General features: G+C 43.3%; 1 protein-coding gene across 8 annotated transcripts in view; it reads left to right on the forward strand.

Moving 5' to 3' along the window:
* Positions 1 to 25490, forward strand: part of ERBB4 (erb-b2 receptor tyrosine kinase 4) — a 935345-nt gene that overhangs the window by 889511 nt on the left and 20344 nt on the right. For all 8 annotated transcript variants that reach the window (XM_044432044.1, XM_044432045.1, XM_044432049.1 and 5 more), the window contains 2 exons: positions 1360 to 1457; positions 4546 to 4716. In XM_044432044.1, coding sequence (XP_044287979.1) covers positions 1360 to 1457; positions 4546 to 4716 — 269 coding nt within the window. The remainder of the gene's footprint in view (positions 1 to 1359; positions 1458 to 4545; positions 4717 to 25490) is intronic.

Raw genomic sequence — 25490 nt, forward strand, 5'->3', positions numbered from 1 at the left:
CATTCTATTCCCATTTTGTGCATACAGCTTCATCAGTGCCAACCAGGTATTGTTCACAAGTCCTGCAGACTATGTAAACAGGTATGAATGGCTGCAGATAAGACACGTTTTATTTCGACTTCCTGCCATACAATGACAGATTCCTCAAAAATTGCTGATACTATCTTCTCCTAGAAAAGGCTTGCTCTAAGATAAACTAGTGGCTATTGCTGAACAGAATGTACCTATTAGTAACACTTTGTGCCCTTTGTCATGCAGTAGAGAAGTGAAAGAGAGTAGCTGTTCCTCATAAGCCTTCCTAAGAGCCAAAAAGAAGAAAGAGATGAGGAAACAATACATGGCACATCTCTAGGTAGCAGCAACATTGACAGCCCTGCTCTGAATTGACAGATGTGCTTTCTGGGTCCAATCCACCCACAGATATGATTACGTGATTGCAGGTGTGTGGGACAGGTACCAATACAGGGCTGGACAGGATTGCATCTTTATCAGCCATTCTACTTTATGCTTCTGAGAACATAGCATCGTCTCTGAGCTCAGAATTCTTTGGAATATAGCAGGAATTGTATCAGATTAATTGTGATTGTGTTGGTTTGGGAGGATTACAGCGGACCAGGATTTGCACAGCAGTAACAAATCAGCCAACTGAAGTGGCTTGAAGTGGAATTCAGAAGCTGCTGGGTAGGAGAGGTTTGCAGTGCAACACATCCAGTCTCCTGGAATGACCCACACTGAAACCTCAGCGACACTGTAGTGTGTTTCACACAGAGAGCAAAAATGAGCAACATGTTCCAAAGAATACAGTAACTCAAGTGGCCACAACCTTAAGAGAAGAATTCCTCATATGTCAGGATGGGAGGACAATCCAAAGGAGGAAAGAAGGATTTCAGAAAAATGAATGCACAGTTAGGTCATACAGCATATTGTCTTGGAATTAAATTCAGAGAGATGCCTTTTTGATTAATATTCTCTGTATTTCATCCTCTGGTAAATTCAAAGTGTATTAGGGAAGAGGGATTTAGGAAAAGAAAGTGAAGGCATACTCACAGAAGGTGGTAGAAAGTGAAAATCTTGACTGAATCATGAAGACAGTGGAGAGAACTCAAGTAACAATTTATGCCATGAAGACATAATGCAGCCCCAAATTAAGTGCTATTAAGTCCCATATATTCCAGTCTGGACAGAAATTAAAGCAGCTTTTAATCAAATCAGTGCAATGTGTGCAATTGCTTTGCTCCTGCTAGATGTTGCCCTGTTTCTATACCTCCTCATAAGCATTGTTTTATGTAACTATTGGTGAACATTCAAGTGCTTGTTATTAACAAGAGCCCATTTTCCTTTCCCTGATTATTCTCTCAGGTTGGATGATTGATGCAGATAGTCGGCCCAAGTTCAAGGAGCTGGCTGCTGAATTTTCCAGAATGGCTCGAGATCCTCAGAGATACCTGGTCATTCAGGTGAGCACTCCTCAGTGTTGTAACCTTGTCTCTACAGGGACAGGCCAGGTTTGCCATTATATTAACATGTGCTGAGGAGCAGCAGCCTGTCCTGATCTCCGCTGATGCTCCTGCATGATCCATCTGTGCTCAAACACCTGCTTGTTACAAACATGGTTCAAATGTGCAAAAACACTAAAGGTAGGCATGCACCTAGCAACATGTGTTGTGAAGTGGTGTCAAGATTACTCTGTTGACACACCTTTCCCATGGGTACTCAAGATAAACAGCAGTGGCAGGAGTTCAAAGACACCTACAAAATGCATAGGCTTGAGTCAAACCTCCACTTCCCTCTTAAACACATCAGCATTAGCCTTCTATTTATGTTGCTCCCCCTAAACCATGCAGGGACACCTGGAAACCCTTGTCTTGGCCAAGAGGCCCCCATTCCATCTACTTTGTGGCAGTGATCCAATAGCCCATTGTGTGCATTCAGGACTGAAAGGAGAGCACAGCCCAGAAGCCTTTGCTGTCCCTGGTAATCAGTGGGTCCTTCTCAAAAGCAAGTGGGCTTAGGATTGCATGGCACAGGGTGATCACTTGCTTGCACATGGAGAGTTCAGTTTGGGTCTGTGCAGGCCTTCTGGGTGCCCACATAATGCCTCCCCTCCACTGGTCAAATCATGCAATGCCTACTCAAGTAACTTCACAACAGAGGGAGGCAATGGATGTGGCCGTAACAGGTCTCCCATTACCTGGACTGCTTTGGAACGTGTCGGGGATTGCAGGGGCTTGAGGAACGGCCACAACATATGGACTGGATCCATCTTCCCATCTTCTGGTGCTAAACCTGCATTGTGCCTTTGCGGTCCACTTCTCTAAAGGCCCAGTAACACAGTTTGCATAACATGCTGAAACTCTTCTCTGATATATGCTGGGTTTGAATATGCAACTCCCAGGTGGGGTTGTGTCATGTGAACACAACCACTTTAGATTACATAAAGGTTACATAAGCCAAAGGTTATTTGAGGGTTATTTAAGCTTGCATAAGCCCCAGTGTTTGGGTTTGGATAACAGAGCAACCCATTGATGAGGAACTGCATATTCAGAAGGCTAAGTGGTGTGAACCTTAGCTCAGGAGCGGTTAAACAACCCACAATGGGCTGGCATGTCATGCCAATTAGCTCGCTATTTCTTATGTATATTGCAGCAGTTATTGCAGTCCATGGCTTCTGAAAGTGCTCATTGGTATGTAAGGATGACAACAGGAATTAGCTAGGTTGCTAGCTACAAATATCAATCACAGCAGATAATTATGAGTAATCGTTTTACCAGCCAACTTCCCTTCCCCTCACTTAGCTGAACTGCTGTATAGGGTGGGTTAACTTTTCTCCCAATGCTGCCTATGTAATTATATTATCACCAGACAGAAGAACAAAGATAAAATGAACTCCCAAGATAATGGTCTATTGTGCTTCATACTGATACCCTTTTTACACTTGCATTACATGTGCCCTGTAAGTGATTTAGAGAGGGATGGATGGATGGATGGATACTGGATTTTCCCATTAAGCTGAACAACAACAGCCAAATGGATGTTTTTCTCCCTTCCCCAAAACCAAAAGCAGCCATAAAAATCACTACCTTAATATTCAATGTTTAGCAGAGGCTTATAAGCAGTGTGGTAGTACCTCAGGTGGAAGTAAAAGGAATTGATTCTTTTTGCTCATTTAAGGGCTTTTCTGGCCACTGTTAGCTCAAAATGGCTTACATCAAACGGCTGAATGCCAGGAACCAGGATTGTTAAACTGTGTTGCTTAGAAAAGCATGTGCTGTAGGTCTCCCAAAGTTAATGTTTCTATTGGCACAGTAAGCAACACCAGGTCTATGTGACAGAAAAAGCCAACCATCTAGGCCCTTGGGGGACTGAAGAAAATGAAATGGAGGCCAATCAGCCAAGAATCCATTGCTGGAGTCACAGGCTTTCGTACCCACAAGGACCAGTTCTTGTTTCTAAAATTCAAATCAGAATCCAGATTTCAGTGTCAAGTAGGGTTTTACCAGCAAACACTGTATTTTGTTGTTATCGCCTCTTGCACAAAGAGGCATCTTCGTGCTGAACCACCACCACAAGCTGAGGTAGTGTCTATTGGGCAAGGGTGTGATCCTAGGTGTGTTTACACAAGGGAACATGTGGCTGGAAAAGCCTGAGCTTTTCCTGTCTAAACATACATAGGATTGTGTCATGTGACACTCACTTTTGGCTCAGAGAGCTGCTTTACCCCAGATCAGCTAGCCTATCAAGTCTAGCATTAACTAATGTAGCTGGCAGCAGCTTCCCAGAACTTTAGGCAGAGAGAAACCATTCCCAACCTCACCTGCTACCTGACCCTTTTAACCAGAGATGCTGGAGGCTCAACCTGGGGCATTCCTCATGCAGAGGAGGGGTGCAGATTTTATCCACTCGCTGACCAAATCAAATTTTTCACAAATCATTCATATACATTTGCACAATTTGTACTTCTGGAAATATGCAAATCCCCCAAAATGTGTATTTTCATACTTTAGTCTATGGCAAGGGAAGTGTACTTCCAGTCATTAAAAAATCTACAGCCGAATTTGTGTACAATTATGTCAAGCAGCAACCAGAAATGGAGACAAAGAAAAAACAACGAAAGCAAACACCATCTGCAAGTTTACAGAATCTATGCAACTTTACAAAGCTGATCCATTGTGGAATCCATAATTCGGATTAATAAAAATATGAACTCTTCTGAATCCATAGCAGATTTCTCTGACATGCATTCTGGAATGATCCCACATGCAATAATTTTTTTAAGTGGGAGCTGGGTGCAGTTGGCTTGATGGATAACGGCTATCACATCTCTATCATCATATGCTCAATATTTGACTGAGAATATTTTTTTCTTCATTTGTGAAACTGTTTCCTTGTATTTGTCAAAAGGATAATAGAATTTGATAAGAGGAAAAATGAAAAAGTCTAATACACTTGCTTAGTGATTTCAGGCAACCGGAACCATATAGTGCCAGAAGCTGGAGTAGAAAGTCTGATCACTGTTTCCATTTTTCTTTCTCCATCCCCGTCCAGGGTGATGATCGTATGAAGCTCCCAAGCCCAAATGACAGCAAGTTTTTCCAGAATCTGCTGGATGAGGGAGATCTGGAAGATATGATGGATGCAGAAGAATATCTAGTTCCTCAGGCTTTTAACATTCCTCCACCCATCTACACATCGAGGGCAAGAATGGATTCCAACAGGGTAAGTACAGACAATGATAATTTGGAAGAACCAGAAACACACACACACACACAAAGTAACAGGCAAAGCCATCTACAGATATAGTTTAAATATATAGAAACAGAAAAACAGAGCAAGTCATAAGGGACCTCCCAGCCCATCTAGTCTGATCCTTGGCTCTAGCCGGCTCCACTCACGACATGCCTATCATGTGCATGTCTAGCCAATGGGGCCTCAATCACCTCCTGTGGAAGCCCATTCCATACCCTCGAGGTCCTGTCAGGAAGTGCTTCCTGGCATCCAAATGGAACCTGGGTTCCTTGAGCTTGGCTCCATTGGACTGCATCCTGCCCTCCTCTGCAGGGGAGAACAGGTCTCTACCCACCTCCATGTGACACCTCCTCACATACCTGTATGTCGCCAACAGATCCCCTCTGAGTCTCCTCTTCTCCAGGCTGAAAAGACCCAGTCACCTCAGTCTCGCCTCATATGGCATCCCCTGCAAACTGGCCACCATCCTTGTGGCCCTGCGCTGTACTGACTCTAATCTGGCTTCTTGTAAAGCAAGGCCCAGAACTGAAGACAATACTCCAGTTGTGGGTGCACCAGAGTTGTAAAGAGTGGTACTAATACCTCTCTTGATCTAGAAGCCACACTTCTGGCTATGCAACCAAGGGTGGCGTTCGCCCTCTTGACCACCGCATCACACTGCTGACTCAGGTTTAGCCTGCAGTCAACCAGCACCCTGATATCCCTTTCACAAGTGCTGCTCTCCAGCCACTTCTCTCCTAACCTGTTCTTATGACAGCTATTCCTATGCCCCAAGTGCAAGACCTTGCACTTATCCACATTGAACACCATCCTGTTGTCTCCTACAATTTTCCACTCTTCCTCAACCAAGTACCTTCTAGGTGTGATGGACTACAACTCTCATTATCCTCATGTAGCATGGCTATTTGCTGGACTTAATGACTCCCACATGTCCCCAGGAAATGGAAGTGCAGTATGCATTCAGGCAGGCTCGTCTGCATAATTACTGAACATAGGCAGACGCTGTACTGGCAGCGCTGCCCTTTTGGAATGGCAGGGGAAACAGGGTCCATCTACTCACAGCCTGCCATATGACTGATGATGCTAACCAGCAGCAGGGTGATACTAACAGTGCCAGGCATTGCTCGTGCTCTTCCACCGAGTTCAAAGGCCCTCACTCCCAGCCAGTGCGCATAGATTGTAGCCTGCAGCGGGATACACGACTCTTTTCTCAGGTCACAGAGAGAGAGAGCCTAGCCCCATGGCACAAGTTTGCACATCGGTACAAGTGGGTACAGGATTCAGATGAATGTGCTGCTAATGCAACATGGCCATCCTGTCTGTTCCCATTAAACACGGCTATGAGCTCTCCCCCTTTATATCTATGTTAGCCAGGCATAGGATTTTCCAGGTATAAATTGTCCATACTTCCCCATTCACTTGCTCTACCAGTGACCTTGCATATAAACATTTTGTGAGCAAACCGTAGAAAGGTAAGTGCGGGTATATCTTGTAGCAATAACCTGGAGGTACATGCTGATCTTGGAAAAGAGGCCACTGGCATGTCCCTTCCACTGTATTAGGAGCGGCAACGGGAATCCTGACTCGGCTACAGGCAATGATGGAGTGATGCAGAGCAATGTTTTGGGCAACTATAATACTATGTGATGGATGAGAACTGAGGTCTGAACCATCTGGGGGACACTAGGTTGGGGAGGCTGCTATGCATCTCTCTTGGCAGCCTCCTGACTGAAATGAAATCACCGTGGAATCAGAGAGGAACTTTTCCAGCAAGGCAGCTTCATGCCATTTAGAAGATCAGAGGAGCAAAGAGCTAATTTAAAGCAACAGAACAGTGGAGGATGAACTGAGTGGGATTCTCTGTGGAGCACTCCTGGGGACAGTGGACAAATGGAGGGACTTTGTGTCCAGACAGGGTGCAGCCATTTCAGTTTGCCGTTCTGATGGATCTGAATTTCCTCTGGATGTCCCCCTTTACATGAAGCTGAGACTGTTTCTTCTGTTCCTCCTGCATGGTGCCATACGGCACCATTTGAGACCTAAATGTACCTGTAACTTCTTATAGCTCTCAGGGGCTCTGTTGCTTCCAGGCAAGGAGTCACAGCGCATGCTCTGAATGCAGAAAGAGGTCCCTGCAGTTCCCATCCCTGTCCTCTCAAGCTAAGAGTAGAGGTGGGTGAACAATCCATGCCTGTCCTCACTGGGGGTCACCCATTGCTCATCTCGCCTTGTTCTTGCTCCCAGATGTGAGTGCCTTCCTCATTTTGTGTTCATTTCTGAACAGGAGGAATGCACATTTTCCAAGTGCCCAGGAAAGTGCACACTTTTCCCAATGGGAATGTATCCTTTTTGGAAAAGGCAGTTTAAAATGTGCATCTTCTTTTTTTTTTTTTTAAGGGCACATTTTATGGAAGCGATTGCCCACTTGAGGATGTGCAAGCTGCTTTTCAAAAGAGAGCTGGTGCTGCAAGTGGGATGTGTTCAGCGGTTTTTAAAGAGCAACAACAACCTGCTCCTTCTCTGGCTAAAGGCCCCTGGGAGCAGGGCTGGCTCAAAACCATCTCAGGCTAGGGCCCTGGAGAGCCCCTATCAGCCAGTGAAACCCATGCTGAGCTAGGCGAATCAATGGTATGGCTCAGTTTCAGTCAGCTTTCCATGTTGCTATATGCCCCTTTTACAAGAACCTGTGCATTAAAAAATTGAATTGAAAATTGTAGGACTTAACAAAACAACCAAAATGCATTCCAAATGGTTCCTTAAACTGTACAATCACCATTCTATGACATTTTGTTTCCTCTGGGTGACTTGGATTTACACTTGTTTGCTCTAATGAATATTAATATTAAATGGACCCATTATAATTGGTGCTATTACCATGAATGGGGAATAAATTGAAGCAGCTTAGGCAGTTTATGTTCATTGTTACTGGGAAATTAAATTTTATAGGGAAGTTTCATGCTCTTTGGTAAAGTAAGGGCAGAAAGTTGACATCTACAGGGTCTGGAACTTTTTCCCAGAGAACAATTTTCTAAAAAAACAACAACATGTTTCATTAAACTATGCCATTATTTGAATGAATATTTTTAGAAACCAAAGAAGAGATTTGCTCCTCAGTGCCTCTAGAGTAGGGCCTCCATAACTTGAATGATGTGGCAGCACCCAAGAGCTCCCATGAAAGAGGTCTGCCTAGGAGCCTGCAAACAATATAGGCTTGATGGGCACATAGACTGACCTGGCAGGATTCTTTCTGTGCTTCTGTAGATAGTTCTCCTGAGCTAGGTAGATAGGTTCAGTGACTCCTAACTCTGAAAATAGGTGTGAAGGACCAACAAGGATTGCAGCTTGAGGGCTGGAGGCATGGAGAGCCTGCTGCTCCACAGGAACATTTGCAGAGGGGAGGCAAGATGCTGTGTGGTTGTAATTCACATATGTAGCACTTATTGCAACAACATGTGTGCGTCTGTACAAGATTTGTTGCATAGTCATATTCCATGACATTTAGTTGCCTACACAGAGAGGCAGACTATTCTGGGTGTTTGACAGCACTGAAACAGTAGAATATTCTAGTCAAGCTTCATGCAAGAGGCTTTGTAAGAACATTTAAGAATAAGAGTGGGGAAACAGATGCACAAACACAGAGCAACACTCTTAAGGATGTCATATTGGATGTTTTATGGCACCAGTATCCATATCCATAACACTTAAAACTTCACATGAATCATCCTAGAATGGTATTCTTCATCCTGGAAACATTGGTGAATACTCCAGCAGCTGAGTTTGTTGAGAGCGGGAGAAAAATGCATATGCCCCATCAGGATTTCAGTTTTACTTCATATTGTTACCAATCACTTTTTGCTTCAAAAGATTAAAATTTGCATGCGGCTTGAGTTTTGAACTGCAGGAATGCTTCTTCCTGAGACCACCCATCTTTGTATGCACAAAACATACATAAAATTATGTTCTGCTGGTCCATGAGGAAAAACAAATCAAAATACACAGCTGGATAATTGAGACCAACCAAAATTCCACAAACCTGTGCAAGCTTTTGGATTCTCCAGGGCTCTTCATCAAGCTAGATGATACAAAATCCAGGGCTATGGTCATATGGGGAAACAAGCCCTAACATCTGTGGTCATAGCATTGACCTGGTCTCAACTAGGGATGTGGGAGAATTCTGCTTCAGGGCTTGGAATCCCTGAGTTGGATTCCCTGGGCTTGGCCTCCTGGACTCCAGCCAGTTTTCTTGTAGCTGTGAGTCCAACCTGCCAAAATCCTAGTCTCCAATTCTTCATTGAAATCGAGACTGCCATGTTTCTCTGCATTTCTGTTTTCTGCTGCCTCTGGAAATTGAGTGTTTCTCCTCTCTGCTTCACCCTGTCTTGGCCCAACCTTGCCCTTGCAAAACTCAAAGTAGGAAAAAAAAAAAAAAAAAACAAGGCCTGCCCAAGCCTGATAGGACAGGTCAAAGCAAGCTAAATATCCATATTAGGAGTTTTTTTTTTTTAATCTGCCATCCTATATTGTATCATTTTTCATCTCCACCTTGCTTTACCATCAGCACTGCATAAGCAAAAATCACTGACAATCATGTCAAGTTGCTATCTTGGCACAGGTGGCAGTCAGAGATCCTGGAAGCTCAGAACTTCCAAAGAGCAAGAGCTGGAAGTTAAGTTGGTTCAAAGCCATCTTCATGAAATGGAAACAGAAATTAATGCTTAGATTTGATTGGTAGGCAACCCCATTTTTAAAAGACTTTAAGTGTAAGTTAATTATATTTATTATCAGAATGAATTGTTTCTCTGGAAGTACACTTTAAGTGAAAGGGAAATTTAGCATTTTATTTATTTTTAACATAAAAATCCAGTGTTTCTTAAAAATCACTGATTCTGTTCACTTTTGTTAATATTGCTCAGCTTGCAGTCCCCTCCTGGGCTGCACTCACAACTTGCAGCAGCTTCTTCATCATCATAGCACAAGAGGAACACACAAACCCCTGAGGGCCTGTGTGGCACATGGGCTCAGTTCTCAGCCTGCACAAGGAGAGCAGGGGAAAGGCCCTATTCAGGCCTCCTGCAACAGAGCAGCTGCAACAGAGACCAGAGATCCCCTGAAGTGCCGCACATGCATCCATCCCAACAATGTCCTCAACGTGTTGCGCTGCTGCCATGGTCCAGCTGGCCCCCTCTCCTGCCCCAACATTTCCTAAAGCAACCAGGAGACTGGGTAGACACACAGGGCTACAGAGTCATCACGTAAATGGCACCCAGTAATTCATCTGAGAGGACTTGTGCCAATTTGCCATTTCAAGAGGGAAGCACAGACACAATGTAGGCTCAAAGCTAGTTTTTATTAACAGGCTTCAGCTGAAGAGTGAAACCGCTGCCTTGAAACAAAGCAGTCTTCACACTTTGTGGCGCAGTTCAATAAACTTTTATACCCTGGCTATCAGCTCCAGTTACCATCCTCTAATTGTGAGCCTAGCCAAAGCAGTCAATTGGTCAAGTTTCCTCATACGGTCAGCCAGCAGTCCAACTCAGCCTACCTGGTCATTTTGTGTGTTGCATGGCATGGCATGGCATGGCTTGTGCTTATTTGTATACTGAAAACCGCTAGGCTGCACTTATCTAACAGAATTGTCCTGCACTAGCTACTCAAACCACCCCCATTCCAGTAACGTGGCAATAACAACCATCAACAGTTTTTTAGGGCTGGTGTGGCAAATGCTTCAAGTGTGCAAATGCTTGTGTTTCAGGTTAGTGAATGTTCTCAGCTGTAAATGAGGCCATGAAAGCAAAGGAGCAAAAAGATTATTTAGCTGGTATACTAAAACCCAACACCAGATGGGGAATCACAGTAGCTAATGTCACCTGTGGTTGTCCCAGCTGAGGGCTTTTCCATAAAACAGAGGAACAGTTTCCTATTCTTTGGCTAGGAAAGAGGCTTTCAGCAGTGCTTGTATGTTTGGACCAGGCTAGGTGAGAGTCAAAGACTGATCTGTCTTCCATAGAAAAGCCATGCTGTGAGGAATGACCAATTAGGGCCAGGTTTCAGTCATGATGCTTGTAAATATGATTTGCTTCTGTTTAGCCAATTGTTAGCAAGTGTTACACTCCTGTTTGAAAGGCTAATTTTTATGATCTTGTGAAAGGTTTGATATTCTTAGGGAACTCGTGTGTGCATGTGTGTGTGTGAGAGAGAGCGCGAGCGTGCATGTGCGTGAGCTGGTTTGTAGTTTTATGAGTCATATGTAATTTAGGCATGACCCCATAGGGGAAAATATATTTTGGTAAGCTAGAGAAGGATACTGCTGCCTTATTATTCCTTGCTTTTCTTAAGAAACCATCGGAGATATAAATCAGAGATATAAAAGGAAACAGAGGCAGGGGGAAGGAATAAGGATAACATTCAGATTTAGGAAGTTAATGAATATTTTCTCCTGAAATCATTTGGGGGTGGGGGAAAGCATTATTGTCAGTAGATTCCCAGATCTGTACTAACTCATCTGAAAAAAAAGCATTTCATCAAGGCAGCCATTCTTTCCCCTAAGAGGCCAAGAGTGCACAATTATGGGCTTCTTTACCTCCCCCCCAGTAATGAAATTGGGGAGATTATCATCAACTTTCTATTCAGCTGTTTGGGCTGGTTTCTCTTCCCCCCCCCCTCCCCACTCTCCATTCAAATCCATCTTTCTTCCTCTAAGAGCTTCCCTGTTCGGGCCAGCCAGCATGTTGAAATGATTGCTGTTGTAAAGGCTTTGGAGAAGATGTACTCTATTTCATTCTCAATGAGGGCTGATGGCTTTTGAGAGGCTCAGAATATCCTTTGATTACTGAATAAAGTAGAATGGGGGAGGGTGGGAGAGGGCAGGTGAAATATGTTCATCAAATCGCTTTTGTGCTCCCCTCGCACCCCTCCCCTCCTGCTGAACACCTCCTTGCATCACTGGCTCGCGCACCATCCCCACTCAAGACATGCCTCCCACTTTAAAGTTCGAGAGCTTGAGTACTACTGGAAAGCAAAGGACTTGGTTTCATTTTAAACTCCTAATCAGCTTTAAAAATAGACGAGCATGCCCGTGTATAGACCTTTGGCTATCTCCAGTTTTTCTGTTTAAAATTTAACCAGAAAATTACTTAGCATGGGATTGGCAGGCAGGAAGCCTAAGGGTCATTCCTTAGAAAATGGATGTGATCATGGAGGGATACACCTTCCCCCCTAGAAAAGCAAAACAAAAATCAGTCAAGAGGAAAGAAAGGGGACTGGAAGGGGGAAAAGACTGTAAAGGTTAGCAGAGGCCCTCAGTCTTCTCTTCAGATTTGTACTCACCCAAGCTGTATTGACATACGTAGTGGCTTGGATAATGAAGGAAAGAACCCCAGTCTTTCCACTCCAAGAACTTCATGATCAGCTAGAGATCACATGCCCTCACCAACATTTCACACTCATGGTCAGGGGCTTTCTTGTTCCCTTCAACTCTGATGCCTCAGGTTACTGCCTGTGTGTCTCTCCTGCACTAGTGCTCAGAGTCTCTCTTTCCCCACCTCTTTGCATTAACTTGGCAACCAAAGGGCTTGGCAACTGGAGACCTTTCCAGCCCACCCTTCTGCACCCACACACACAGACATGCAATGGAGAACGGGCGGGTGGTCCTGTTGCAGTTCCCTGTGATATCCACAGCAGGTATGGGGAGCTTCTACTCAAGAGGCGTGAAGGGAAGGGAACTTTTGCTGAAGAGCTGCATGGATGGAACATGCCTTGTACTCACTAGGAGCAAGCAATCACATGAGCTCCCTGCCAGGATACTGGAAAAGAGCACCAGTGGGGAAGATGGGAGGGCAGGTTTCTAGTGCAGGGAAACAAAGCACTGAGCGGGTGTTACTTGCCTTCCTGTGGGCAGCGTTCTGTGGCTGAAGGAAGCCTGGAGATGGCCACCTTGGCTGCTACCAGCAGCTCTAGCATCCAGAGCAAAGGGAAAGCATGACTGCCAGATGGCTCAGGACTGGGTGCATTCTCACTGCTTCAGGGAGCACATGTGGCTTGCCGTGGGCTCCTCAAGGACAGGGAAGAGGCTGAGGACCGGAGTGGATCTTCCTCATAGGAGGATTGAGTCAGCAGGACAGCAGAGGTGCTGGGAGTTCACTTTCCTCTTTGCCCAACTGGGCAAATAGCACCTTGTGAGAAGGGGAGGAAAAGACAAAGAACCACACATGAAGATGCTTTTGAAACCCCCAAGTCCCTCTCTGGCCTGCCAAACTTTATGCACTGGGATGGATGGGAAGTGTATGAAGCCATAGCCTACTAGAATGTCATGAGTTCTCTACATGAGGTGGCAGGCCCCTCCCTGTAGAACAGGACCACAAGTCCCACATCCCCGCAGGCAGACCTAAGGCCCTGTTGTGCCACTGCCAGTTGGAAGCTTTCACACAGGTAAGGATAGCCCTGCTTTGCTAATAGCCCTGCTTTCATGCTGCCCCTCCAGCCCACCCAGCCGTATCTCCTCTGTGCTCGTTGGGTCAATCTGGCCAGTGCATCCCACTGTTGCTCAGTTACCCAAGCTCCAGCACAGCCCACCTTTCATGCAGCACAACTGCATGGTCTGCCAGAGCAGCGGTAGCCACAAACTGCAAGGAACTTGCACCAGAGGGTGGGCATGCAAATAAATCTATATGCATTCGGGGGCATACTTTGAAAATATTTTCAGTGGTTGAATTTTTTCTGCACATTTTCCAAAATGTGCCCATTTTTATGCCAGCCACCTGCTGGCTAAAGCATGTCTGTACATGTTTTTCAAGTATGCACATTTTTCTTTCTACATTTTTCAAGTGTGCATATTTAATTGGATGTTCCATGCATAGCAAGTCTGGAAATGTATAAATTTCCAAATGCAGAACTCATTTGGTCCACATCCATTTCTGAGAGATGCAAAATGGAGAAATCCATACTAAAAGTTCGTGGAATAGCTTATTTATTTTATTTAGGATTTAGAACAATGCTGTAAGCCATCCAGAGACAACAGTAATGGGACAGCCTATAAATTTCCTAAATAAATAAGTCCAACAGAGCAGATTTTTCACATACCCTTGTAAATTGCACAGTTAATATTTTTTAACTTTTTTAATTTTTGCAGAAAAGGCAAAGCAAGACCAAAACAGGAACAGGCATAGGTAACAGAAAAACAAGAACTGTCCCTAGAAAATAGGGTCAGTTGGAGCATATGAAAAAATATAAACTTTAGCATGTCATTCCCAACGTGGCTGCCACTGAGGTTAGGGCTTGACTGTTTCTTGATAGGGAATATATTTAATGTAAGGCATCACCAACCTTGCTGGCCCACTCTGACAGCCAGCAAAAGTGATATAAGGAGGTCCAAAGTCCACACTGGCTAGTTCTGCTGCTACCACAGATTCCTCATCCACAGCCCGAGTGCTGAAGTGCACAATGTGGAGATGTGATGCCATGAGTCAGAAGCACAAGATAAGGTGAGAGTCACTGTTCACACAGCCCTGCTCAAATCAGAGTTCATTGCATGGGGCAGGAGCTGAATGGGCTTGAAAATCGCATGATTATGATTGGTTTCCAAAGCACGATTCCTGCAATTAGCACTCAGGAAATGGTATCCCATGGAAATTGTTCCCATTCTACTATTCCACCTGGCTTCTGCTGAGCTCATTATCTAGTTTGTAATTTCTTTCATGCAAAAACGACCAGGAAAGGTCCTTTCCCTTGAATGCCTTAATCTTGCATTCTCTTCTGCTACATCTCCTTTGAAAAATGTCCCTCCTTTGGATGTTAACCGAAATATATATCTTGCAGCTTCTCCTTGGCAAGGCAGCATCCGCTTTTCATTCAGTGTTCAGAAGAAAACAATGTGACTCTTGGGATAAGAAGTGTGTACCCGTGGGGAATATCCTCCAGTTTGAATTTCATTTCAGTTCAGATTTGTTGTAAATACCAGCCTGTTCCTTTGAAATATTTGCTCTGAGCTGATGGGACAGCTCCACATTGTATTTTTTTAAAAAGTGCAGTACCACTAGGGCATCTGTAGCATTTTACACAGATCCTCTTGCATAAACCAGCTGTCCTTATTCTGCACAGACCTCTTCTTGAAATCGTTCAACTTAGCGTGGCAGCTGTGCAATCTTGCAGGGAAGGGGGATGCAATTGCATGATTCATCCCCATTACTGCTTGCCTTCCCATTGAGGAAGTGACTTCTGTGGATTCAAGCTTACATAATGGGCTCAGAGCAGAAGTTTCTTGAACAGCTAAATAGTCCATGTGAGCACTGCGGGGGAATAGGGGCTTGCAGGATCCAAAGCACTGTTTAGGCACACTGCACCACATTCTGTTGAAATCTGAATAAAGCAAGATAGAGCAGAGATGTACAGGAAGTCAGTTTCTCCTCCAGAAACCAGTGATACAATGTACCTTTTGTATTCTTGAAAAATACTTAGAACAGACTGCAACTCTTCCAGTTTCTGAAAAACCATGTTAACTGCACAATCCTTTGCATATCTGCCAAGTAACTTCCATTATGTTAAATAGGGCCTAGTCCCAGGTGGAGTCAGGGGAATCTGCCAGTTCCAGTTTCTCTCACTTTCCAGTTTTTCCATCAAACTGGTTTTTAGTTTATCCTGAACTGTGACTTTTTTCAAGTCTGCATGGAATTTCATAATAATTTTGCACACATTTCTCCTGATACATATTGTCTATTTTTGCTAGCATGACTATAAGACATTTTAAGGAATATTTTTCATAGTATGCACAGTTCATGTGCATGTTTCAATTTTCACGTTCATTTGAAAAAAAAACAGGGAAGTGCAAATTCCAAAGGTTTCGGTATACCTAGAGGCTTGAAAGTGTGAAATTAAGTTCATATTAAGACCCAATTTCAATTAATTTCCCACTCATCCCAGCTCGCACACAAAGGGGTAGAGCACTGCAGCTTATACCTTCAGTTGGCCACTGCATGGATGGGTCTCAGGCAAGGTGTACCCTGGGCACTTGCCCATCTCCACTGAATCTGTGGTTTCACTGCATTTGCAACTTGTTTCAATTATCTGAATGCACCATTTATTTCTGCACTGAATGGTGATACAGTTCTGCACTATAAGGTGATAAATTTGTATATTTCTTGGATCACATCTGCAAATGTTTACTAGCCTTGCCTATGAACTGTTTCTACTAGTTATTTTGACTGTTAAGTAGATAGGTGAGCAGACGGTCCGATAGGTGGCATTCTTCAAATGTGGCATCCCAGTGAGTCAGAGAAAACAGCAGGCATGTGTGGTGGGAATTCATGTTGACACTAGAGAGAGTCAAGAAGGACCTTAGGCCTGGCTGCAGCTATAGGCATATAGGAAGCTGCCTAGGACCTTAGTGAATCTGAGCCAGTCCTGTTGAAGGTGCCTGCAGTTGCTCTTGTGGGTTTCAGGCAGGGAACTAGAACCACAGAGCAAGGGCTACTGAATCAGGCCCCCACCACTGTCCCTCCCACTTCCTGCTGCTGTGTGCTCCGTAGGGTTGCACACTCTCTTGAGGGCCATAGCAGAAGACTCAGTAACCACCTTAGTGCCATGGGATGGTGCTTGTGGGATAGCAGAAGAGCCTAGCAATGCTGCAAGCAGCTTTGGGGTGGAACCTGAAGGAAATGGGCTGCAGGTAGTAAAAAAAAAAACCTTTACAGACTATGGGAAAGAATCCGCTCACCCTGAGATGGAGGCTAAAGCTCTGAGACTTCCGCCCAAACTCTGAGACTTGACAAATGTGTGGGTGACTGATGGGTGGCGTCTACTACCTTTAAATGATGCCTTGTGTTAAAATTGACCTAAGAAGGCACGGCGTTTAGATTTACTTTCATGGTGGCAAACCTGACTCCCTTTCCCACTCTGCTTGTTTCTGTTCACCTATGTGGAACGCTCCTATTGTCTGTTATTGACCAATGTTATGATTACTGCCAACACATCACTGCAGCTATCAGATAAATGGACTTGGATTTGACTTGTGCACACACCTTCCCTGGACAGTGCTTTTGCTGTGCTCACAACTCTGTCTTTAGTCTGTGGTAGGCTTCTGGGGTCTGAATTTGGGTGGCAAGACACTTTCCTTTGAAAAGAATGTGAAGATTGTACATATTCAGGACATACCAGGCTCTCTTCAGCTCATTGGACATCTTTCTCATGCTTGGCCTTGCCTTAGGAAGCAAGCTGAGCTGAGATCAAGTCTGCAAATGTTCATAAGAGTAGCAGAGCTGCTCTTGTGCAACCTGGCAGCCTCTGCGGCACATGCAGTGCATACAAAGCCCACAAGTGACACATGCAGAAGAGGGACTCTGATTGCATAACATTTGCATGCGTTTGATTCCTGCCAGACGTCCACGCAACGACGTGGTGCCAAGTTGGACTTAGGACTGCAAGAAAGCAGGCTGGAGTCCAGATAGCTGAGGCAAGGGGATCTGATGGATTTCCACTTCCAAGGCAGAGTCCTCACACATCTCTCCCCAGAACCATTATGTTTATTAATATATCTTGGTATGTGACAAACAGTAACAAGTCTCTTATCTAAAAAAGGAAATATTTGTGAGTAGAATGGGGAGTTAACTTTAGGTTTTCTAATAAATTCTATGTGTGGCTTACAAAAAGAAGTGAGAAGTCTGTCATATATAGTGGGGGCATGTCTGTGTGTCGGTATATGGGATGAATTGTAAATAGAAACCTTTTCTGGACTTCTCCACATCACATCATGGTTTACTAGGCAGCCCTATCTTCAGTCTCCCATGGTTGAGGTGATTTATCACATTTTTACATTCCATTCAGGAGCACAGCATGAAATGGTTGTTATGTAAATACACTCCAAAATGTCTTTTCTTGAGAACCAGCCTGTCCTTCTTACCAGACTATTTCATATGTCCCTAAGGTCAGCCTCTGTACCTGAGGATTGGAGGATGGCCAATGTAGCACCAATCTTTTTTTAAAAAGGGATCCAGAAGGGGTTCTGCAGAATTACAGGCCAGTTAGCTTAACATCTGCACTGGGTAAACTGCTTGAAGGCATTATTAAGGATAGATTCAGTAAGCACATGGACAAGCCCTGTTGAAAAAGAATCAGCATGGCTTCCAGAAGAGGAAATCCTTAATCACCAACCTGTCAGAGTTCTTTGAGATCATCAATATGCATGTGGGCCAGGAAAATCCAGTAGAAATGGTTTACTGAGACCATTTGTGGTGTTCGTGGTATTCACCATCCTTTCCTCTCCCCTGGTAGCTGGTTGAATGCCTTCTGACCTGGAAGTCTCCCCTTGTTTCATTTTAGATTGTTTCATTATAGGGTTTACTATTGTTGTCTTCAGGGCAGTACTAATCAGAGTTAGTTTGAGCATCATTGCCATTGTCTGTGAAAGATCCCCTGGCAGTGGCACATTCAACTGCCTGGAAGCAGGAATTTCTCCACCCCCATCACCATTAGAGATCTTTCATTCATTCATTCATTCATTCATTATATTTATATCCCACCTTTTTTCCCTTCCAAGGAATTCAGGGCAATTCTCCTCCTCTCAATTTTATCCTCACAACATTCTTGTGAGGTAGGTTGGACTGAGAGGCTGTGACTGGTCCAAAGCCACCCAGTTAGCTACATGGCTGAGTCAGGACTAGAACTCATATCTCCTGAGTCCCAGTTCCATACTCTCTTTTTTCCATTTTTTAAAAAATATTTTAATAACAGAAAAAATAAGAAAGAAAAGGGTAAGAATACAATAAAAATTAAAAAAGAAATGCCAAGACTTCTTAGACAAATATTACCTAGAAAGTCAAGCATTTAAAATAATGCTGCAAATCAACCATTACTATCCTTTCTACTCAATCACATTTTTAAAGTTAAAATTCACTGAAGATTCTTCTAATCTCAAACAATTTTTGAAAAATTTATGTCCCCTTTTAACTTACATTTTTCCATTGTTATTATCCCTATTAAAAAGTTGTGTGTAATACAATTTCCCCTTATCCTTTCCTTTGACTAGTTATCCTCTATTACCATTACTACATAGTCAACTGAGTTATTTTTCCAGTCTAAATTTCTTCTGCTGTCCATTTTAAAACAGTTTTAACTCTAACCACAGTTATGATATAGTTAGACGTCATCTTAAGTCAGCTTACTATCAGTACAAGAGTTAATCTCTGACAATATTTTCAAGAATGCTATTCCATTTATGCATCTGTCCTTACTATCATAGCGGAACATTAGTTTAATGTTAATCTCCAACAGTATTTTCGAAAACTCCACTCTATTCATATGTAGATTTTTCTATAAAGTAAGCTGTGCATAATGGAGTTTCCGTATATCATTAAATTCTTTGGCTGCTTTTCTGCTTACATAGTTAGTCAGTTTTGCCATCACTGCATAGTCTGCTAATTAATTTTTCCAGTCCTCAGTAGCTGAGTTATCTTCTGCTTTCTATTTTGAAGCAATTATGACTCTGGCTGCAGTTATCATATATTTGAATCACTCTACCATATTCTTTAGCAGAGTTTCTGGTACAATGCTCAGCAACATGGTCTTGGCAGCCATGATTTTTTTTCTGCATTTCCACATGTATTTCTTTCCATTTTTTATTTTGTCACATGACCACTACATATGGTTAAAAGTTCCATCTAGTGCTTTACATTTCCAACACTTTCCAATGTATTTCTTTCCCATTTTCTTTATATCTTTTGGAATAATATACCACCAGAAATACATCCTGTACAAGTTTTCTCTCAATGCTTGACTAACTGTAAACTTTATATCCTTCATCCACAAAGTTTCCCATTGATGGAACAGTATTTCTTCCTGAAATTTAGCATGCATATTTATTACTTGCTCAGTTTCAGAATCATATTGAAGTAGATGCTTGTAGATTTGTCCTAATAAATGACCTTTTTGCTGTGTAATCAGATTTTCAAAGTTCATCAAGTCTCTTATGGTACCTTTTTCTTCAATCTTGATACCAATTGGTAGTAAATAATCCATTTTATATTTTTCCTTCATCTTTTAATTCTTACTATGACTTAATTCCTCCACGTTGGTCAATCATGCCTCCACATGTTATGGAATTGTCAATTTTCCTTAAATACTTACCATAATATGCTTCTATTGGAGACATCAGAGGGAAAATTGGAGGACTAATTCTCCTTTTAAGTAGTGGCATTTTTTTATTAGACAATCTCGGAGTATATAACTATTGTTTAGTGGTAAAGCTTTTTTGATAGATTCCTTAGTCTATAGGGAACTATGTATTCCTTCTTTCAAATCTGTTGTTTTCAATTTCTTGAGACTTTCATTAGGATTTATGATTCAATCTTGATCCAAACCAAACTGGCTGTATAGTGATATAATTTAATATTAGCTTTTGTGAGGCCTCCTCTCTCTTTTTCATCTTGTAAGATTTTAAATTTGATCCTTGGCTTTTTCGCATTCCAAATGAAAGTATTCAATTCTCTCTGCCATTCTGGAAAGCTTTTTACCTGTATAAAAATTGGTAGCATTTGGAATAAAAAAAATAATTTAGGTAAAACTTTCATTTTTATGATAGAGATTCTTCCCAACCATGACACTTTTAATTTAGACCATCATTGTAAGTCACTTTGGATCTTTGTTCACAATATCTTGTAATAATCCTGAAATAGGGTATCATTATGTCCAGTCACATTTAAACCCAGATACTTAACCAGTTTAGAAGTTATTTTACATCCTGAGACTTGTTAATTGTTTTCTCTTCTTGTTTCATTACAAATTCTGATATAATTTTTGTTTTTCTCTCATTGATTTTATAACTGAAATACGATCCAAATTTTTCACTTTGGTCCATTATATGTTGCATTGATAAATGTGGATTTAAAATGGTCAGAACTGCATCATTCACATGACATTTCATTTCGTATTCTTCTCTGTCTTTTTTCAGGTGCTTAATTTTAGTATGCTGTCTTATTTTTGTAGCTAAAATTTCCAACATGAGAATAAATAAAAGTGGCAATAGTGGACATGTTTGACATGTTCCTTTTTCTAATTGGAAATTATTGGTTAATGTTCCATTTATCCAAATTTTTGTTTATTGTTTAGTATATATATCTAATTCATAAAAGATGGTCCACACTCTAGATGTTGAAGAGTTTTCAATAGAAAGGACCAAGACATGTTATCAAAGGCCTTTTTCACATCTACAAATAAATGCTGCCTCCTCCTTCTTTTTCTTTACAAGCTCAATTAAATTGATAACAAAATGAACATTATTCTTCATAAGTATCTTTGGGACAAAGCTGGTCTGATCTGTGTGGAGCGGGGTTGTGCATTTTCTTAATCTTTCTGACATTATTGAGGTAAAATTTGTATAATCCACAACCCTTTAGTAGTGAGACAGGTCTTTAGAAGTATGAAGTGTGGAGTTGTGGGATCATTACCTTCCTTATATATCAGTGTTATATGGGCTTCCTCCCATGAAGTGGGAGTAATTTAGTTCATTACTCTTTGAAGTGGCAACATTAATTTTTCTTCTAAATATTTGTAATACATTGCTCTGAGGCCATCTGGTCTAGGTGGTTTAAAAGAATTTTTAATATCTTGAGAGATGGTAATTGTTTCATTCAATATTGCTCTGTGTTTCGCTGTAAATTTTTGGCTTCTTGTGTATATTGCTCCATTCCCTATTCTAACACTGTGTCTTTCTTGTATAGGTTTGAAAAAAGAAAATGGTGACCAGATCGTGTATGAAGGGGGACTCAAAAAACCCCCAGGAATTTATTTATTAAAAAATCATGTATTGATTTTTACATATTGAAACTTCAGTCACCTTCAAAGTACTCTTCATTTGATGCAATACACCTATCGAGACATTTTTTCCACTGCTCAAAACAGGTTGAGCAGTGGAAACTCATTGATTTTGATGCCTTTTAGTGCTTCTGCTGTTTTTTGTTTCACCTCTTCCACATTGGCAAAATAGTTCCCTTTGAGGACCTTTTTCATCCTGGGAAACCTTAAAAGTTGCATGGGGTGAGATCAGGTGAATAGGGAGGGTGGGGCACAAGGGTCACGCCGTTTTTGGTCAAAACTGCTGAACACTCAGCTGAACAAAGTTTCATTGCAGTACGTTGTTCATGCAAATCAGCCATCACAAAGTAACATAGAAACACAGAAACAGAGCGAGTCAGAAGGGGTCTCCCGGGCCATCTAGTCTGACCTCCGGCACCATCTGGCTCTGCTCACGACATGCCCACCTTGTGCATGTCCAGCCTATCTTTGATAGGCAAACACATTGAAAGAGTATCCAAAAAAAGCTCACTGAAGCCAAATGCAGCCTCCTGCTGTGTGCACAGATGCAGACGGGCTCTTAGAACACTCACCTCGCAGGGAAGCCTGGACTGCCCTCCAGAAGATCATTCCTGCATTTTTTTGGGTCCCCCCTCTATTTCTTTCCAGTCCGGCACTCTTAAGCACACCACCATACTGGCTCACTCAGTGTCCATTCCCTTCTACTGATGTTACTGCAAACGTTCTAACAGTGAGTGCACCTTAGTCTAATATCTGAGCTTTGACCCGCCTAAGGGGCCAGACTAGTGAAAGAGCCTGGCCTCCTGGAGGCATTGCTCTTGGCTTCTCTGACTCTTGGACCCCTCATCCATCCAAGAAGGGAACAATATGAAGGAGACAGACAGGTCTGTGAGTCTGGTAAATCACTGAGAGAGTGATTTACTCAGTGAGCTAAATGCAGAGCAGAGGATTCAAGTCCAATATTCTCCAGTGGGTAATGAGATATCTTAGCTTCAGATTCTTGTTCCCTGACTTCCACTTCCTTATCTCTGGACTCATACTCTGCCTCTCTTCCCAAAACTGGCATTTGAGCTAGGTTTTTGCCATCATTTTAAAAAGATACGCTACAGGACAAAGATGCCTTAATTGTTCACTGAAACCAGTGCAAGTGCTGTGTGCACACAGATGCTGAAGCAGACGTAGTTAGTGACAGGTTCCAAAAGTAGCAAGCTTAGATCTTTTTCTTTGCTCATTTGGGAATGCAGACCCATTGAAATAGTCAGACTTTAACCTTTCCTGAGAATAAGACAGCCCTCTAGAGTGAAATTAGCAAGCAATCAGGTATAATTTCTAATGGAAAGTGACACCAATTATGCTGAGTTCCTTTTCACATGTTCCCCAGCAGCTTCATATAGCAGCTGAATGGCAACAGTTTGTGCAAAAGTACAAAGCTTGACAGGACAAGCTTTGCAGCAGGGATGATCAAAGCAGTGAGCATGTGTGTCCTGGGGACACCCCCACTTATGTGAAAAGTGACAGAGGCACTGATCCTTGTGTTTCCAGCTGCCTCAGAAGATGGATCCTTGACCCCATCAGCACAGAATAAGGAGGATCTGAGGGAAGGGAAACAGCTTTCTAAATAAGGCTTTAGAAAGATCATGTGAACAAAGTTACAGTGTAATGCAACAGTGATGTAAAATGAGAAGAATGCAATGCAGGAGATGGGTTAGGTTGATTACTCAGCGCCAGACTGAAATTCCAGGGCAGATGTTCTGACAGAATTCCTGAAGTGCCCTGGTCTGCTGCATACCAAAACCAGCACACAAGGCAGGAGGGAAACAAAAGTCCCTTTAACACATGACCAGCTTCTGAAGGATGGCAATTGCATCCAAGGCTGGGCATGGCATACCCGAGCGGCAGCTGCTGGGTGACATAGGGGTGTGTGGAGGGAGGTGCTCTGTGTGCTTGCTATAGGGCTCTGATTGGCCATAGTGCAAACAGGATGCTAACTAGGCTTTGGGGTGGATGCCAACGGCCTTTCCTTAAGTTCAAAGATCTTCTATTATCAGATGTGGGCATGGAATTGATGCAAAATTCTGTCCTTTGCAAGAATTCCTGCAAAGTACAAAACGCCCCCCTCCCCCCAAAAAGTTATTAGGTTCCATTAAACATTAACTGTTTGAACTGAGAAGAACTAAATAACTATTCAACATTTTTACATCAACCTAATTGTGCCTTTATATGTTATAAATATGTATAAATACCCCTGTGAATTCCAAGGGAAAGCAAAAGAGTTCCAATAATGCCAATAGTTCTTGGATAAAACAGCTAAATGTCTTGTAGCACCTTCGATATCAACAAATATATTAAAAGGTGAGCTTTTCTGGACAGCAGGTGATACACTGTCATGGTGTATCACTTTGGACAGCAGGCTATACAATACTTGACACAGCTGTCAGGTATTGGTGTTGAAATGAATATAATTCCATATCTGAAGTTTCACAGATTCAGACTGATACTTCTGGGTATGAACTGAAAATTAGCTTTCCTGACTTCCTATCATGCCACCCAAGAAAGGATCACAAATGCAAAAATTTAGCATCTTGGTGAGGGAAAATAGAATTCCAAAGGTTACATTTCATAATTTGATTTTGCAAATGTACTCATTTTATTCTGCAAATTCAAATTCATCTCTCAAATCAACTCCCATTGGGGTTTGTCAGGCCCCTTCTTTCCAGGTCTTAAGGAAAACTCTGCAGACTGACCTGTTTTTGCTGGCCTTCCTTAAGTCAGGGTCAATGGGTTACCACTGGAGTCGTTTCCTTGAAGTCAATCTCAAGCGTTGTTTGTACTGCTATTTTCTTTTTCTCACAAAAAAATGGCCTTGTAGCAGCTGAGGGCCTGGATGCAAGGGCAAATGCCAAAGAAAATCAAAGGGGAACTACACACCCTACATGTGCTCCCGAACACATTTGCCTGGGTATGTTCTAGCCCATGCTACAGAATGAAAAAGCATGAATTTTTGGCTCTGGCCTCTTGGCAGAGCAGTGGAGCAGCAGAGGCAGAGGCTGGGAGAGAGTGCTGAGGGTGGCCAGGGGACTGGCGAAGGCAAGGCAGGAGTCGGGCAGAGGAGCAGGGGGACAGGAGCCATGGGGAGGAAGGGGGCGGGGCCAGAGAGGCTAGAGGGGCCAGGAGGAAGCAGAGGGACAGGGCCACCAACCTGAGAGGCTTATAAGGCCACACTCAGCCACAGCAAGCCCTTTTCGCTCTTTGCTCTTGGCACAGCAGCGGAGCAGCAGAGGTAGTCACTGGGAGAGAGTGCTGAGGGTGGCAAAGACAAGGTAGGAGCCAGGCAGAGGAGCAGGGGGACAGGAGCAGCAGAGAGGAAGGGAGGTGGGGCCAGAGAGGGCAGAAAGAAGCAGAGGGATGTCGGCATCCCTTAGCTGTGCCCAGGCTGCCTGGGGACTCCCTTTCCTGGGGGCAGGTTTTTTTCCCCCCAATTTAAATTTTTCTTTTATCTTTGCGTGTGTGTGTGGGGTTTATGTCTGGGAGAACTGGGCGAGTGAGGGGTACTGCAGGACAGACAAGGCGAGGGACCAAGGTAGGGTCTCAGCAGAGTTCCCAATGGCAGACCAGGAGATGGCCTTGGCGGGAATCACAGGTGTTGCTGTCCACTGTGACAGCTGTGACATGTTTGCCCTTCTGCCTCAGGAGAGGCAGGAATACACTTGCCCTTGGTGCCAGCTGGTGATGCTCCTAGAGGAGGAGGTGAGGTGTCTGAGGGCTGAGACAGCTCTCCAGGCTCCCCAGGAGCAGTCCCCCTCCAAACAGAGGGTTGAGGGAGGGGCCACAGGAGGAACAGCCGGGGATACATGGAGGCATGTCACCCACAAGAGGAAGAGGCCAGCTTGGGGAGGCTGGGGCTGATGAGGCCTTGGGGGACCAGCAGGACCCCCAGCCTGGAACCA

Source organism: Varanus komodoensis, unplaced genomic scaffold (assembly GCF_004798865.1).
Source record: "Varanus komodoensis strain SLA01 unplaced genomic scaffold, ASM479886v1 scaffold23, whole genome shotgun sequence".
NCBI classification, from domain to species: Eukaryota; Metazoa; Chordata; class Lepidosauria; order Squamata; family Varanidae; genus Varanus; species Varanus komodoensis.